This window comes from Sclerotinia sclerotiorum, genomic scaffold, assembly GCF_000146945.2.
Source record: "Sclerotinia sclerotiorum 1980 UF-70 scaffold_15 genomic scaffold, whole genome shotgun sequence".
Lineage (NCBI taxonomy): Eukaryota > Fungi > Ascomycota > Leotiomycetes > Helotiales > Sclerotiniaceae > Sclerotinia > Sclerotinia sclerotiorum.
Genome location: NW_001820821.1, coordinates 161,460 through 176,193, shown reverse-complemented (window position 1 = coordinate 176,193; position 14,734 = coordinate 161,460). Strand labels below are relative to the sequence as shown.

General features: G+C 40.3%; 7 protein-coding genes across 7 annotated transcripts; 5 read left to right on the top strand and 2 right to left on the bottom strand.

The window, feature by feature from the left end:
* Positions 1–1,006: 1,006 nt before the first annotated feature.
* SS1G_10124 (predicted protein) lies at positions 1,007–1,171 on the top strand (the record flags this gene model as incomplete). The annotated part of the gene is made up of 1 exon (XM_001588527.1): positions 1,007–1,171. One exon carries the CDS (start codon positions 1,007–1,009, stop codon positions 1,169–1,171), a length of 165 nt encoding a protein of 54 aa, XP_001588577.1.
* A 2,141-nt stretch (positions 1,172–3,312) lies between these two features.
* SS1G_10123 (predicted protein) lies at positions 3,313–4,146 on the top strand (the record flags this gene model as incomplete). Its single annotated transcript, XM_001588526.1, has 3 exons — positions 3,313–3,351; positions 3,740–3,836; positions 3,971–4,146. 3 exons carry the CDS (start codon positions 3,313–3,315, stop codon positions 4,144–4,146), a joined length of 312 nt encoding a protein of 103 aa, XP_001588576.1.
* Positions 4,147–4,875: 729 nt separating this feature from the next.
* On the top strand, positions 4,876–6,457 carry SS1G_10122 (predicted protein; the record flags this gene model as incomplete). Its single annotated transcript, XM_001588525.1, has 2 exons — positions 4,876–5,259; positions 5,318–6,457. 2 exons carry the CDS (start codon positions 4,876–4,878, stop codon positions 6,455–6,457), a joined length of 1,524 nt encoding a protein of 507 aa, XP_001588575.1.
* A 1,195-nt stretch (positions 6,458–7,652) lies between these two features.
* SS1G_10121 (hypothetical protein) lies at positions 7,653–9,647 on the bottom strand (the record flags this gene model as incomplete). The annotated part of the gene is made up of 5 exons (XM_001588524.1): positions 7,653–9,034; positions 9,090–9,146; positions 9,194–9,334; positions 9,388–9,581; positions 9,634–9,647. 5 exons carry the CDS (start codon positions 9,645–9,647, stop codon positions 7,653–7,655), a joined length of 1,788 nt encoding a protein of 595 aa, XP_001588574.1.
* A 2,150-nt stretch (positions 9,648–11,797) lies between these two features.
* On the bottom strand, positions 11,798–12,637 carry SS1G_10120 (hypothetical protein; the record flags this gene model as incomplete). The annotated part of the gene is made up of 1 exon (XM_001588523.1): positions 11,798–12,637. The coding sequence occupies one exon, from the start codon at positions 12,635–12,637 to the stop codon at positions 11,798–11,800; it is 840 nt and encodes a 279-aa protein (XP_001588573.1).
* A 571-nt stretch (positions 12,638–13,208) lies between these two features.
* On the top strand, positions 13,209–13,839 carry SS1G_10119 (predicted protein; the record flags this gene model as incomplete). Its single annotated transcript, XM_001588522.1, has 3 exons — positions 13,209–13,294; positions 13,363–13,683; positions 13,833–13,839. 3 exons carry the CDS (start codon positions 13,209–13,211, stop codon positions 13,837–13,839), a joined length of 414 nt encoding a protein of 137 aa, XP_001588572.1.
* Positions 13,840–14,108: 269 nt separating this feature from the next.
* SS1G_10118 (predicted protein) lies at positions 14,109–14,465 on the top strand (the record flags this gene model as incomplete). Its single annotated transcript, XM_001588521.1, has 1 exon — positions 14,109–14,465. The coding sequence occupies one exon, from the start codon at positions 14,109–14,111 to the stop codon at positions 14,463–14,465; it is 357 nt and encodes a 118-aa protein (XP_001588571.1).
* Between the last annotated feature and the right edge of the window lie 269 nt (positions 14,466–14,734).

The window sequence follows — 14,734 nt, the reverse complement described above, 5'->3', positions numbered from 1 at the left end:
ATTTAATTCAATAGACCAACGCTCCGTTAAGAACGACTTCCTATACGAGAAGATGTTCCTGCAGTTCCTAAAAAACTGCATCGCTGGGAAAAAGTCAAAAAGTTTGCTCAACCATTGACTCGAAATCTCATACACCTCAATTCGACCTAGCTTTCCCTCCGACACTCGCATTAAAACCCTTCTGCATCCCAGGCAGTTCCTGAAGGATTAGCTTCAATGTAGTTAGCTCTCTTCATTAAAATTCAGAAAGTGGTATACTTATCCCCTACTCGGAGGGGTTGCCTCAATACTTTGTGCAGAAGCATGAGACAACCCAGGACTACCAACCCATTGGCCTGTCCTTAATTTAAATCCCCAAATGCCCTGACCATCAACCCACTAGATATATTCCCATCATGTACAACTAAAAAGATATAGAGGCAGAATCATTCAAAGAATTTGACAAAGTGTTCAATGCTACCCATGACAGACAAGCACTAAGCTTTGACACCAACACGAGATGGGTCCCATCATGGACACTAAAGTACTTTTCATCTCCATGATGAATGATCTGAAACTATCCCCATTAGAGTAAATGACTTTAGGATAATCTCATCATCACATTCCATCATTTTCCCCTCACAAACAAATCATTCCAGACCAAAACTTTCATCAACCCATATAAGAATTGAAACTCTTTGTGAAGTGATCATCCCGAATTCCAAATCATATTAGGGTCGTGCGACATAAACGATCAAATACCTCAGCGTAATTCGAAAATTCTCTCTGTTTGAAAAGTATAGTCCACGGAGATAAGTTTTTGATTCCTCTGCCATAGCAGGGCACAAACGGACAAAAGACATCAACAAAAGCCGTGAACATCTCTAACAATTACGAAAGAGGAAAGGGAACAAACATCCTAGAATGTCGTACAAACTACCAGCGTCTTTCATCGCCCTAAAGTATGTTATAGAGGAGAAAGTTAATGCGGATGATCCTAGTCACATCCAAATGAATGACAAAGCCTATGGTTGATACCGCGGCAATGGTCTTGAGAAATGAATGCGTACATAAAAGTACGAAGCATTGGGATGAGAAAGGTTGGAGACAAGATTCACCTCCAAAGGAAGTAGAATACAATGAAAACGGAGTAACTTCACTATCGAAGAACCACGTTGACTCATCTCTCTAGATGTTCATGGCGAAAATACCCAAAGACCTAGACTTCCGGAGCATGGTAATACGATTTTCTTCAAATGATAAACATTTGAAGGACAATTCTTCCTGCAATGTTCATTCCCAAGACCACCCACAGCAATGAGTCTTTGGTCAAGGAAAATATTAGAACATGCAATCCGAACAGCCTGTTTGTAATCTTCAAAAATATTCTGCTCAGTCTTCATCCCTTGAATAAACCCGTCATGTAATCTTCGAGAGTGTATAGAGAAACCGCAACGATTCGTGATAGCTTATATGAAGACCCTCATGATAACTTCTCAAGGAAGAATCAGTTCCATCTCAAATTGGCTCTCCTTTCCCATACCAACTTGCATTATCGTCGAAGACAACCATGTTGATCAAAATCGTCCAGCCAATTTCCCTGACGAGCGTCCCTGCTGCGGGATCTTACTAGAATAGCTCATAGCAGAAATCCGTTTTATCATCTTTCGACATCTGGACTATTTTTATCTAACTTTTCGACCTTTTGTACATTCCTCAGTCGCGTAACCTTTCGGCTTCACAAAATTGGTCCGAGACAAAATTTCTATTCAGAAAGATAAATTGAAACCGCAAAGCTTTAAACCGGCGATTTATTTAGGGTTAAGTTCTGATTCGTATGATTCCTTTCGGAATATCGAGCCAGAGTCTGTGGGGTAGACGATATACTTGGTTTGTAGGATGAGAGAGGGTTTTCGAATTCGTCGCATTTGATCGAGGTATTTGGTATCGTAAATGTAGGCTCGTTGCTATGTGATATAAGAATCGAGGTTGGAGCTCTTCGAGTAGCAATTAAATGGAAGGATGTAGGTAATGAGTACTGGAGTTTATTGTTAGCAAAGATTTGCAAATGATGATATAAGAGGTGATGATGTTTTGTTTATGATGATGAAGGGGGAAAAGAAGATGGTGGAAGTTTCGCGTTCGCGTAAGGCTGAATTCCAACGCGACACGCTAGTTGACAGCCTAATTTTTAAGCTTTAAGCTTGAACCCCTAGTCTTGCCTTAGGCCTTCGAGCATCGTGGGTTTTGGAGCAGGGAGGTGAAGTAAAAATGGGTACCAAGTATGTGGACTATGTAGTATGGGCTTTCTGATTGTCAAAGACAACATCCACTCTTCGTATCTACTTTACCAAAACAGAAGCCTCTATATAAATCTCACTCAAAAGGTCGATGTGACCAGAAGTATGATTTCGCTCGAGAGCTTCAAGCCCAGTTCAATCTCACAGGCTCTGCAAGTGGTTTCTGACGATGGAAATATCTGCTTTAATGTAAAGTTTCTTCACCAAATCCAACCCTGTCATAAAGGACGAGACATATCTAAAGGATTTTAGTGAAGATCGACTTACTTAATATCAATCAGGAGTCGCTTCATATAAGCTCATGAGGTATTTCGATTTGAATATGCACGGATTTCCGTGCATATGCAGATAGTCGGTCTTATTAGATTCTAGAGACACGGTTACATCACCTAATACCTCTTCAAGAACGAAAAAGGAGTCCGGACTTCAAGGGAACCGTGCCTACCATGGACGAACTTCCCATTCGGTTATGATCTCCTAGAAATCAAAGCGAAAGACAAGAGATCAAGGTACCAATGAAAGTAACTTGAAGAATTGTGATTGGGAAGTAATGCTGTAGAGAAATCAGAATATCAAATGAGATTAAAATCAAAAGAATGATTTTCTAAATGTCAATAATAGTTGGCTATTTGAAAGGCCGACTATCTCGTAGTCGGGGAAAGAGAATGTCCTCGGAAAGCGAATTATCTTGTTTTTTAATTTTAATAATTTTTAATCTCTATATTATTTATATATTTATTATAATACAAAAATTCAAAAAGAATTAATATTTCTTTTCCAAATACTTTTATAATGATATGCAATTCGTAACTAATAGTAGAGTATACTAAATGATTGATCTTGAGCACGAGGCTCTACAGGAAGGAATTCATGCTGAATATATAGGTCCTCGTAATTCTTGGATCACTCAGGATCACTGATGATCCAAGGTGATCCAGCATACCTGTTCATATGCTCTGATGGTGCGTGTATATGAGTTTTTAGGGTGACCGAAATCTCATATTAAATTGAGCGAATCGTAACAGATTTACATATGGCTCAAGCTTACAAAAACAAGTCAGCTGTTACCATCGTAACAAAGAGTATCACAATTCAGAGAATTATTTCGGCCTCTCCAGGCGTTACGAGGTTGCGGTCTAGATCACGTGGAAGTGCTCAAGACTCGAGGTAGTTTATAACTAGATATCAAATAGAGACTTAAATAACAATAGTAATGATTGCAATTCGTAATTGATAATTAGATTATAATAAATGATTGACCTTGGGTACATAGCTCTACAGTAAGGAAGTCTATTCTGACTACATAGACCTTTAGGATTTCGAAAGGTTTTGAACCTAAGGATCTAATGGATCTTTATCTTTCGTACATATTATATAGGGTTTATTATATGATTAGATCCCGCAATACAGTGCTTTGTGAAGTCCGATGCAATACGAGGCCAACTCACATACATATATAGCCCTTTTGGTCGTCGATCTGTCGATCGTTAGGCGTAAATCCTAAGGAACAATTGGACTCTGGGTTTCCAGCAGTTTATGGCAACTGCGTCACAAAGAGTGGTTGTCTGAAAGTGGGGTACTAGACCCGTAAGGTTGAAGCGGGATAATTCGCTTTCCGGGGATATTCGCTTTCCCCGACTACTCCGTACTTCGTAGTCGGCCTTTCAAGTAGCCGACTATTATCAAAGCAGATGTATCAAATGACAAAATACCAAGAAAGTTCCGGACACGGTATCGTGGTCGATTGTTGATTATGGAGGCTGAAGATTGGAAATCCAAAGCGGTTGTGAGCGGGATGATGTTTATTTTTGACACTTCGAAGCGCGACAGCAACCATGTCTGTGCAGTGTGGACGCCTTTGCCCTAATTGCTTCATTGGGTCGTTAATTGCATAATTTTTATATTCGCGAGATAATAAGATTTCATGTTGTTTTTGTTAAAGTAAATACAATGTTGGATTTTTGGGATGAATGGGACGAGTATCATGTTCTATTCTCTAAAATACCGAGATTATCACGCCGAAAACACGTCATCATGTGATTATATAAGACTTACCTAGCTCTGACCAAGTATGTCATGTGATTATCTAAGGCTTACTTACCTACGGTACTGCGTAAGTGTCCAGTATTCCAAGTTACCGTGCGGGCGGGCGGTGGTTAGTGAGTATATTCCACTCCACTTAAATATGGGCCGCTATTCCTCTTGCAGTTTACCATTTTGGGGGATGTGCTTAAAAGTGGAGTGTGACATATTGACTTGGCAGCACGAGTGTTCATCATCAATTGATTAACTACCTACCTAGCTAGTAAGATCCTAGCTACCTACCTACCTACTTACTATTTATCTACTGATGCCTCACATCATTCACTCATCACCACATACTTCAATACTTCAATACTTCACAAAGAAACCTTTTATCACCACCCACCCCCCTGGCCTTATTGATCTTTTTCATTTGATTCTCGTATTGCCTGTGCCTCTTTCATAGCAGCATACCGATCTTCCCGAATCACAAAGTCCGGCTTTGTCTGTTCGCTAAACTTCCGTTTCTCATAAACAATCTTCCTATCTGTATTGATCAGTCACCACTCCAGCGATGGATTTACAGAATTCATCCCCCGAAATCAACAGTGAAAGAGATCCGAAGCATGATATTATTGAAGAAGTCGATCTCTATATGGCTTCTTTCAAACTCGATGCAAATGAAAGACGAGAGACATTCCTTTTAGATACTGAGCAGCATTTGATTGATTACCAATGTCGTAAAAATGCTTCGCTCGAGGCTTTTGATCGACAGAACGACAAGTTAAAATACGATTTTCAGGATGAGATGCATTTACATCAACTTGGCTTCCGTTGCGAGCAAAAGAAGCTTGACGACGAGTTTCGAGAGGAACAACAGAGGACGAAAAGGAAATTCAATGATGCTGAACATATTTTACAAATAAGGCACAAATCTCCATTTCCACAGCAAGTTTTAGTAAGTAACTTGGAGACTCCCATTGCTGATGATCGATTATACTAATTTATTTTGGAAGGAAAACGGTGCTTCGTCAACACGAAGACTCACTCAACCTGCATATGTTTTCGAAGGATTTCCCCATCTTCCCGTGGAACTTCAAATAATCATATGGCGTATGGCAGCAGAGAACAAGAAACCTGACCGCCATTCTCTTGTGCATTATGGAAAAAGTGATTATTTTAATAGAGGTTTCCACCGACGCGTTTCCAGCGCCATATCAATTAACTACACGGGTTACGAGCAGATTAACCCGGGAAACAAGTCCTCGGGCAAGAAAAACATTCCAGCTGTACTTCATGCATGTAGTATTGCACGGGAGGTGGCCAAAACAGTGTACACATGCCTACCGATAGAGTATGGTGAGAGAATCATGGATGAAGGTCTATCGCGACAGGCCTATTTTGATCTGATTAATGACGAATTCTTTTTGCCGTGGAAAATGGCTTTACCCAGGCTTCGCTGGACAGAGCATCGAATTATTGTCGACCTTCTGATCAGACATCACGCCACTAAGAACCAATGGAAAAGTCTTCCAGTAGCATTAAGGGAACATGTTGAAAATATGTTAGAGATTCGAAATCTCCAAATGGACCTACGTGCCTTTGTCACGGTTCCTCCTCATATTTGGGCAGAGTTTTCGATGCTTGAATGCTTGACAATATTGATCCCACCAAGGGACAGCAGAGATATTTCTATGCATGATCATACTTTCAAGCCCAAGCCTGGTTCTAAATTTGGCAAACGTGCTGACTGGATATGGGGCTACTGCTATAAATTACTGAGCAGTGTCAAAAAAGATTTCCCCGACTGGAGACATCCCAATATCAAGGTTCACCTAGTCGATTATCCGGAATGTGAAGAAACTTACGAAGAGGCAAGCCCTGAGGAATACGACAAAGTACATTCAACCCCTCCTCCTGGGGATGAATTGCATATTCCATTTCCAGGTTGGCTTGATCATCTAGAAAGGGCTGTCTCTCCTACACGGAATACTAATGTTTATCTGCCTAAGAAATCGGAACTTGATGAAGGCGATGATTTCGAATGGTATAGAATGAACAGATTACCCAAATTTTCGTTTGAAGTAACAAAGAAAGACTTGCAGTTTGAGCACCTGTGGCCATTTGATGTTGATGAAAGTGAGAGGTCAGGCTAAGCACAATTCGAGCCCTTGTAATCGTCAAATCGAAGGAGTTTGAAGTGGCCGATGTGAGATATTGTGGAAGGTGTTCAGTCCAGCAGAACCAGTGGTACTATTTTGGAATTTTCATATTTTGTCTATATTTGCCAATATTTCCTAACACAGGGGGCTCATATATTGCGAGACACGGACGGGAGTAATCTGGGGATCTTTTTACAAGATGAAGATATGGGCATGTAATCACTATCTGGAGTTTGTCAAGGGACATTATTTTCGTTGTATTTATATAAGGCTGGACCAATAAGAAATTTAAGTAGCTGTAGAATTGTATGAATGGCAATTCATCATAGAGACTTAAAAGATGAATTGAATTTTTCAATTTCAAAAAACTTTTTTCTTCCCTGGAAGAAGAAGAATAATAACAATAATTGTCTTGATTATAAGGACCCCGTCACTAGTAATTTTTCTTTTCCATCAGAAGGTTACAGCAAAAAGAGATAGATGGAAACTACCTAATTCAAAACGTCTACATCCACACTAGAATCACCTGTTAATGATATGATAAATTGTTCATCCATTCATCCATTCATTCATCGACTACAAAACTACCTAGGTATTTATTTATTGATTAATATCGGGGTTTGGGTTTGGGTCACCAGGTTTAGATTTAGGTTTGCATTTCGTTCCGGCGGAATGGAATGGGAATGGAGATTTATGGGGTACTCCGTACTTGTATTATTGGGGTCGGGGTAGGGATAGGGGTAGGTGGGGCTGGGGCTGGGGCCGAGGGAATACTTCGTAGGTCATTTGATGTATTATTGATTACTCTGTAGATTGATGGGTGGATGGGTGGATAGGTGGAGAGATAGGTAATAGATTATTCTAAACTCTGTTTTTTTACTAAATACCCGAGTATGTCCGTAGTCTTTTTTTGGGGGGGAGATTCTTGAAGTGATGTGAGTTCGTCTGATAATTCTTGTATGAGTAATAATAGCTTTGTGGATACATAACCTAATCAGGAGATATTTTAACCTCGCCACTTCTACCTCCTGACGCACGACACATTCTATTTTCGCCTATCTAAATTCAAACATCATCACAAATCAAAATATTAATATATTCTTCCTCCCAAGACGTAGCCTTCCCCAAACATCACCCAACCCATACAACACCACCAGAACACCACAACCCCACACTCCACCACAATCCCCTACATATCCCTAGTATTCCCATTATCCGTCCCTCTCAATTCCAACTCCTCAGCTTTAGCATCCAAACTATTCAATTCATCCTCCTGATCATCAAGTTTATGATAACAAAAATAAAACACAATCCCCGCCCCAAAACTTCCACAAGCAAGTCCCACAAACATCCAAAGGATCGTCGGATTACCCACCAAAGGAATAAAAGCCTGACATAGCGCGAATCCAAACGCATTAGTGAGTAAAAACATAGCTTGCACGAATGATTTCATCGATACAGGTGCTTTCGTATATGCATATTCGAGACCGGTAACCGAAGCGAAGATTTCTGATATACCGATGAAGATATAAGCAGGGATTTGAATAGCGAAATGGACGTCATTGGGTTGGATTGTTCCATCAGGTAGAACGGCGGCGGGACATTCGAGGGGTTTGCCGTAACATGGTCCGGCTTTGTAGATGAGGTGTTGCACGATGGCTGCATACATCATGCTTAGACTTGCGACGATAAATCCAAATGTGATACGAGAGATGGGTCGGAATTTTATGTGCAATTTGCGGAATAGTGGGTATACGAATCGATCTATTACTGGAACGAGGAGGATAATAGCGATAGGATCGAAGTTTTGAGAAAGATCGTTGGGTACTCCGTGGGTATTCATTTCTCCGGCTTGTGAAACGAAGTTACTAGAGAATTGGGCGTAGACGACCCAATAGATGGGGTAGAAGACGAAGACGCGACAGGCTATTAATGCGCGCTTTACTTCTTCTACGAATTGATCGTTCCATTGAGTTGATTGTGGGATATTGTTTGCGGCTTGATAGGAAGGTTTGGCCGCGTCTAGTTTTCGGTGCTTTATCATTGTTCCAATGACTTTAAATGCATCGGTGATTACTGTTCCCTTTGGTGGGCGAACAATATATCTCTTTCTTCCTAAAAGTAGTGTGCCGAATCCAATAAGGAAAACGCATAAACACAGAAGGAAAGCAGACCAAAATCCAATATCTCGTTCCATGTATGGTGTTGCGAGAAGAGAAAGAGCTCCAATATTGATACACCAATAAAAGATCAAATAAATTCGCTGGACAGTAACGGTTGGATCGATAATTACACGCTCACCATTCTCAAGGACCTTAATTGCCATTCGTTTACGGGTATATTGATCAGCTATTAGAGGACTGACGTTGGATTTTATACCTCCGGTTCCAACACCAATGATGAGAATGGCGGTGATGAAGCCTCCTAATCCGGCTCCATTTTGAAGTGAAATTGGTAGGGATGTCAAGACGAGAACTAGGAGTCCGACCATATAGACGATGGCAAAGTAGCAAATTGCCTTGAATCGACCAAGATATTGATCGGCAACGATGGCACCGAAGATTGGGGTAACTAGTAAGATATGAGCTATCAACGCGGTGAAAATGACGGACAGGAACTGACATACAGTAACACCACATGGAAAAGAATACGGTAAGAGCAGTGGCAGTTCGATGTCCAAGGCCTACAAGGTTAGTTAACGGTCCTAATGCAAGGTGATTAAATTCTTACCAAGAGCACCTCGACCCAAAGAACCATCTAAAGGTCGTTGAACATAATTTTGAAATAATCCAACGCAGCCATAATATGAGAATCTCTCACATAATTCTACAATAGCAACAAGCCAAGCGGACATGGGCAAACTATCACCAACTAAGATATTATCAGCTTCTCTATCACCTATGATTTGTAAAATTGCTACATACTACGTCGCAGAGTTCTCCTTTCTTCATCAGTGGGCTCTTCTTCATTTATTATGGTCTCCGCTCCGAAACTACTTTGTCTTGCGTCTGCGGTGAGGGCTATCTCATTTTTTATACTCTCCGTACGAGCTAGATTTGAAGATATGGTGTTACCACTCATTCTTGGAGCAGTCTCGGCCTGAGTCTGCTTCTCTGCTCTGAAAGGTAAGTTAGCATTTAATTGCGAACGGTTTGGGAATAGGTTCTTACTGTTGACCCGACATTTGGAATCGTTGTTTGCGAATGGTGTAAAAGTTTAGATGTGGGAGGTCAACAAATTATATGGAACCTTGGCTAGTGGTTTGTTGATGTCACTAATTTGGGGATTCTCTCCTAGATAAGGTAGGAAATAATCTATCATTTTAAGTGCCATGGTTTTTTTAACCAAAGTTGACAGTAAATGGAAATAGGAAAGGTTGAAGAGCAGGACTTGGAAATTAGAGCCGCTGTCAGTACTGCTTTGGGACATAATCTACATAGCTATTAATTGAGCATCAAAGCTATTAAAGAGACTATCAGAGTTGGTGGGTATATATGCTATGTGGGACTACCCCGGTCTTGGCTCATGAGAAGTATTAAAGATGGGAGATCTCAACCTCATAGTTGCCAATTGAAGTAATGGTAAACCTTGGCGAAACGGGAAATAGCTCGTGTACCTCAAAACTATATGCAAGGTCTTGATGGAAAATTTGGAATGCTAATGAATGAAGATGAATTATGTGAACAGGTAAAGAAAGGGGTGAAAGTGAAAAGGAACAATATCTGATTTAGTTAGGCATCACTATGCTCAGACGCGCTCTGCTGAATACCGAAAAAGATACTTCCAACTTTTCTCTTAAATCACCTACCCCCCAAGGGCCTCTTACCTTATCATTTCCCGTCATCCGTCGCTTTTCGCCCTAGTCTACTCAATGAAGATATACACTTGTATTTATCTCCATCCCAACAGATAAACTCGCAACATCCCATTCGCTGCGAGAAGTTTAGCTTCATATTGAATGATAACAAGTATCAAGAAAAGCTATGATCATGAATCTAGACACAAACTTAGCCATGCGGGGTTGCAATCGATGTACACCATGATTGACCCCATCGGTTAGCATCCGGCTATAATTGACGGTTGCCAAGGACAAAGAGTTCTGCAGTAGATAGATATACAACCTGGTATTCAAAATCCAGATTTTTAACCTACTACACCATTTACTTTCATGGCAGCACCACCACGCTTTGCGATGTGTAAAAAGAGACTTCTTCTGCCATAACCACTTTGTTATGAAACGGATGCACCGAAGGCATCGGTATGGATGGGAACGCAAAATTATTCGTAAAGATTTGTAGAGTTCGATTAAAACAAATAGCATTTGTATTCCAAGCTTTGGTATTAGTATCTGCAGATCCTATTACCAACTGCAACGAACCTGTTTGGACCTGATGAAGGAGGTGCTGAGTAGTGTAAATAAGGTTTTCGTTTATCAAGAAATGACGGCAATGGCAGAACCCGTTTGGAAGCGGTGAGCGAACGATACTACTACCAAGACCAGGAGATCTTCACGCGGACACCGAAGTAGAGTGAATTTGAAGATTTGATATACAAATAGAATGAAGGGGAAAGGTTCTTATTGTGGGTGTGAAGATGGTTATCTTGTTATTGGAGCAAGTAGGACAAGCGGTAGAAGGAATTATTCTTAGTTGTTTGAAATGAGTTGAAAAAAAGGTGCATTTCTTGTATGATAAACCTTGGACCGAAGCCTTTCGACACACAAACTCCTGCACAAACATCGAAATTTGGTAAATCACACCCGATGTACTAAAGGATTTCTCTAAAGAGATGATTTTGTGGTGATTGTCGTAATGATGGTGATGTCCCTTATTCCCAGCTATTTGTAGTATTGTAAAGGGCACAATCCAGTAATGTGACCGTCAAAAAACCGCAGAAGGGCAAAAACGTCGCAATCTGGCGCTCCTGCCTCTTCCAACAATCAGGCATCATTGTATTTATATTGTAAATATAGTATGATAGAGAAAATCACACGGTTGGAATCTGAAACCCAAGTATGCATCAAATGATCGTTGCTTGATATCCTTTCTGGTAATGTTTTCCTAAGGGATGATTTCTTGATTGTGATTTCGATGGAGCTTATTATAGAAGCCGATTTAACGACATGACCGGCACTATGAGTTTAACTATTTTCGTATCTTTTCTGATTGGTTTGACGGAAGCAAAGTGGTCACATGAAAACCAATTTCAGGTTTTATTTTTTAAGAAGACTAAAGCTGCATATATAACCCCAAAACGTATAGGTTTGTGGCCTGGATCAAGGTGATAACCTTCCTCTTGTCTCAATCTTCTCCCCTTGGTCGGCATTGAAATTTTTTAAAGAACATGATCAAGTTTTCGTCTTTGCCGTCTCCGATCACAACAAGCATAAAACCACTCCGCTGCGATTCGGAATACAAGTATTAAAAATAACACAAATGCAATCCCACAAAGTATAGCTGCTACTAGAACACTAGTGAATCGGCTTATATCCCGAACGCTTTGCAATGGAGTATTATCAAGAGGTACTACAGCCAGTTCCAACTGCAAAGCATTCAAGATAATTGATACTATTCCAAGAATAAACAAAAAAGGACCATAAAAACGTCCAAAATAAGCACCATATTGGCCATAGACTTTATGGAAAATGCTTTTCCCAAGAATAATCTTGACATAAAAATTTAATCTTGAAAGACATATCTCTCCAAATGCATAACGTCCCGTAACATCGCCATCATCGATTCTGCGGAGATCTGAAACAAGTCTGGAGAAGGATTCCCATGTCGTTGCTTCTGGTAAAAGCCTCCTTTCTATAGCAATATTGAAATCGGATTCATACTGTACGAGATATCGATAAGTACGAAGAAAGCTGAGTGCTGAGCGTTTAATAATCTCTCTCTCTGAGCCCAAGGGCGAAGTAGGTGATATGAGATAGGTATGCCAGAAATCGAAAGATAATAAATATTTTGGTACAGGTTTGATGAAGATCTTGCCGTAATACCAAATCTGATGAAGCTCAGGATTCTCCGAAATGACGATATCGCGTAATTTAACACCTTGATGATGGAGAGGTCCAATATGTGCGCTTGATTGTGTGGACATCCACCATAGACGAGGGGAGATTTTCTCTAATACTGGTGTACGAAGATCTTTGGATATAAAGGTTGCCAGTTCCATTGTATCTTGAAGCAAAATTTGAAAATAGCCAGGTAGTCGCTGAGCTTCATTTGGGTTATGTAGTCCATTATGCAATTCGTGCTCTTTCCCGAATGGGTATTTTAGCGATGTTGAACTGATACTCATATTGCTGATTATCTTATCGTTGCATTTGAGCTTAGTGTAATATTCACGATGTAGAAGAATGTGCCAGGAATGCTTGAGGGATTAATAGTTAAGTTGAATATACCAAATTCACGCTGAAAATGGGTTTCGTATATACACCGAGTACATATATGCATCGTAGCACCGTGTCTGCCTCGACGTTATTGCCTGCCCAAAGTGTGTCAGCTTGCATAACTAATACTCCAATCGCATCAATTGAATATGAATAGCACATAGAATACAGCCTCAACACATAGCCTTTTTATTTATTGTTGGAAATCTATCCTCGAGAAATTTATAAGGGCATAATAATCGATACTTCTCTTGAGGTATACCAATCTTTTCGTGATTGCTCAATCAATCGTTGTTTGTCTTATATAGTTATACACCAAAAAACCCAAGGCGAAACGTAGAAGGCAAAGCTAAGATGGAAACTTTGAAGATGCCAAGGCAGATTGATCCGCAAGATTTGGGAATCCATGTACTTGTCGATTACGAAAGCCCTCTTGTTGAGTATGTACTCTTATTTGTTTCACCTTACCTTCGGATAATCCTATCTTCGAATACTGACTCTTTTAAAGTATAGTGGCTGTTCATGGACTTGGGGCCACACCAATGACGACCTGGACCAAAGCACGGAAACCACAAGAACATATCGATCGTAATACCGAATCTAGCATTGCACCCCCTTCTGTTCCGACGAATAAATCCGAGGATCGCGTTAATTGGTTAAGCGACCCAACAATGCTTCCAGCAGATATCACCAATGTCCGAATAATGGCCTTCAATTATGATAGTAACTGGTATGGCGATAATGCTATCAAAGTTCGTCTTGACCATGTTGCGGATGATTTGAGACGAAAGGTTTTGCGACAACGAAAGGTAAAGAAGGGTGATGTAACGTATGTGACTTATGTTATCGGCTAATGATTACTAGAATTGTTCTTTACGACCATTAGTGTTTATTGGGCATTGTTTTGGTGGTCTTGTGATTGAAAAGGTATTTTGGTTAGCAAACTATGAATTTACTTGTTACTAACTTCAGATGAAGGCTTTGATCAAACCTCAAACGTCGAAAATACTCGATTTTACGATAGGGGTTATATTGCTTGGGACACCACATAGGGGCATTGATAATATTACCTCAAGCGAACTTCTGCAAAGAATTATCCGCGCTGGTACTGCAGGAGAAGCATCCTCATTAATCGCATTAGAAGCTAATAACGAAATGGTGTTGGATGCAGTACAAGGGTTTTCAATGGTGATTCATGAAAAGAATATTCCAGTACATTGCTTTTTTGAACAAAAAAGCTCCAAGGTATCCAAAATGTTCGGAGATGATTATAAGGATTTTATTGTGGATGAAAAGTCGGCTATCTTAGATGGCTGTGAACGATATGGCCTGCCACTCGATCACTACCAACTCAATAAGTTTTCCGATCCTAAGGATGGAAATTGGAGAGAACTTTCTGATGTCATCACCAATCTTTGTGATAATGCACATCAAGAACTAGCTAATCGCAAGAGTGGAAATGGAAATGGAAATGGATATGGATATGGAAATGGATATGAAAATCACAGTCGTGATGAAGGAGCTAGCTTTTCAGGCCATTTTTCTACTAATGGTGGAAAGCAATTTATTGGGGGTAATTTCAATTCGGGTGGTGGATCAATGACTTTTTAAAGAATCATCATTAAAATTAATCGTTGAAGGATTGTCATTATAAGTGTGAAGAGGGTTGTCTTACTATTGAAGCTACGATTCCTGATTATATAGACCCACTCATTATCGTACTTGCCATATTAGGCCTAACATCGTATAGCTCCAAGCCCTGTTGGTCCCCCACTCGATCTACACCCCATTGATTAGTTACTTTGAATCTCTTTCACGTGACAAACCGCCTCAAGGTCTCCAAAAGCGTCCTCTGTGGTTAAGCGCTTTGCGTTCAGCCC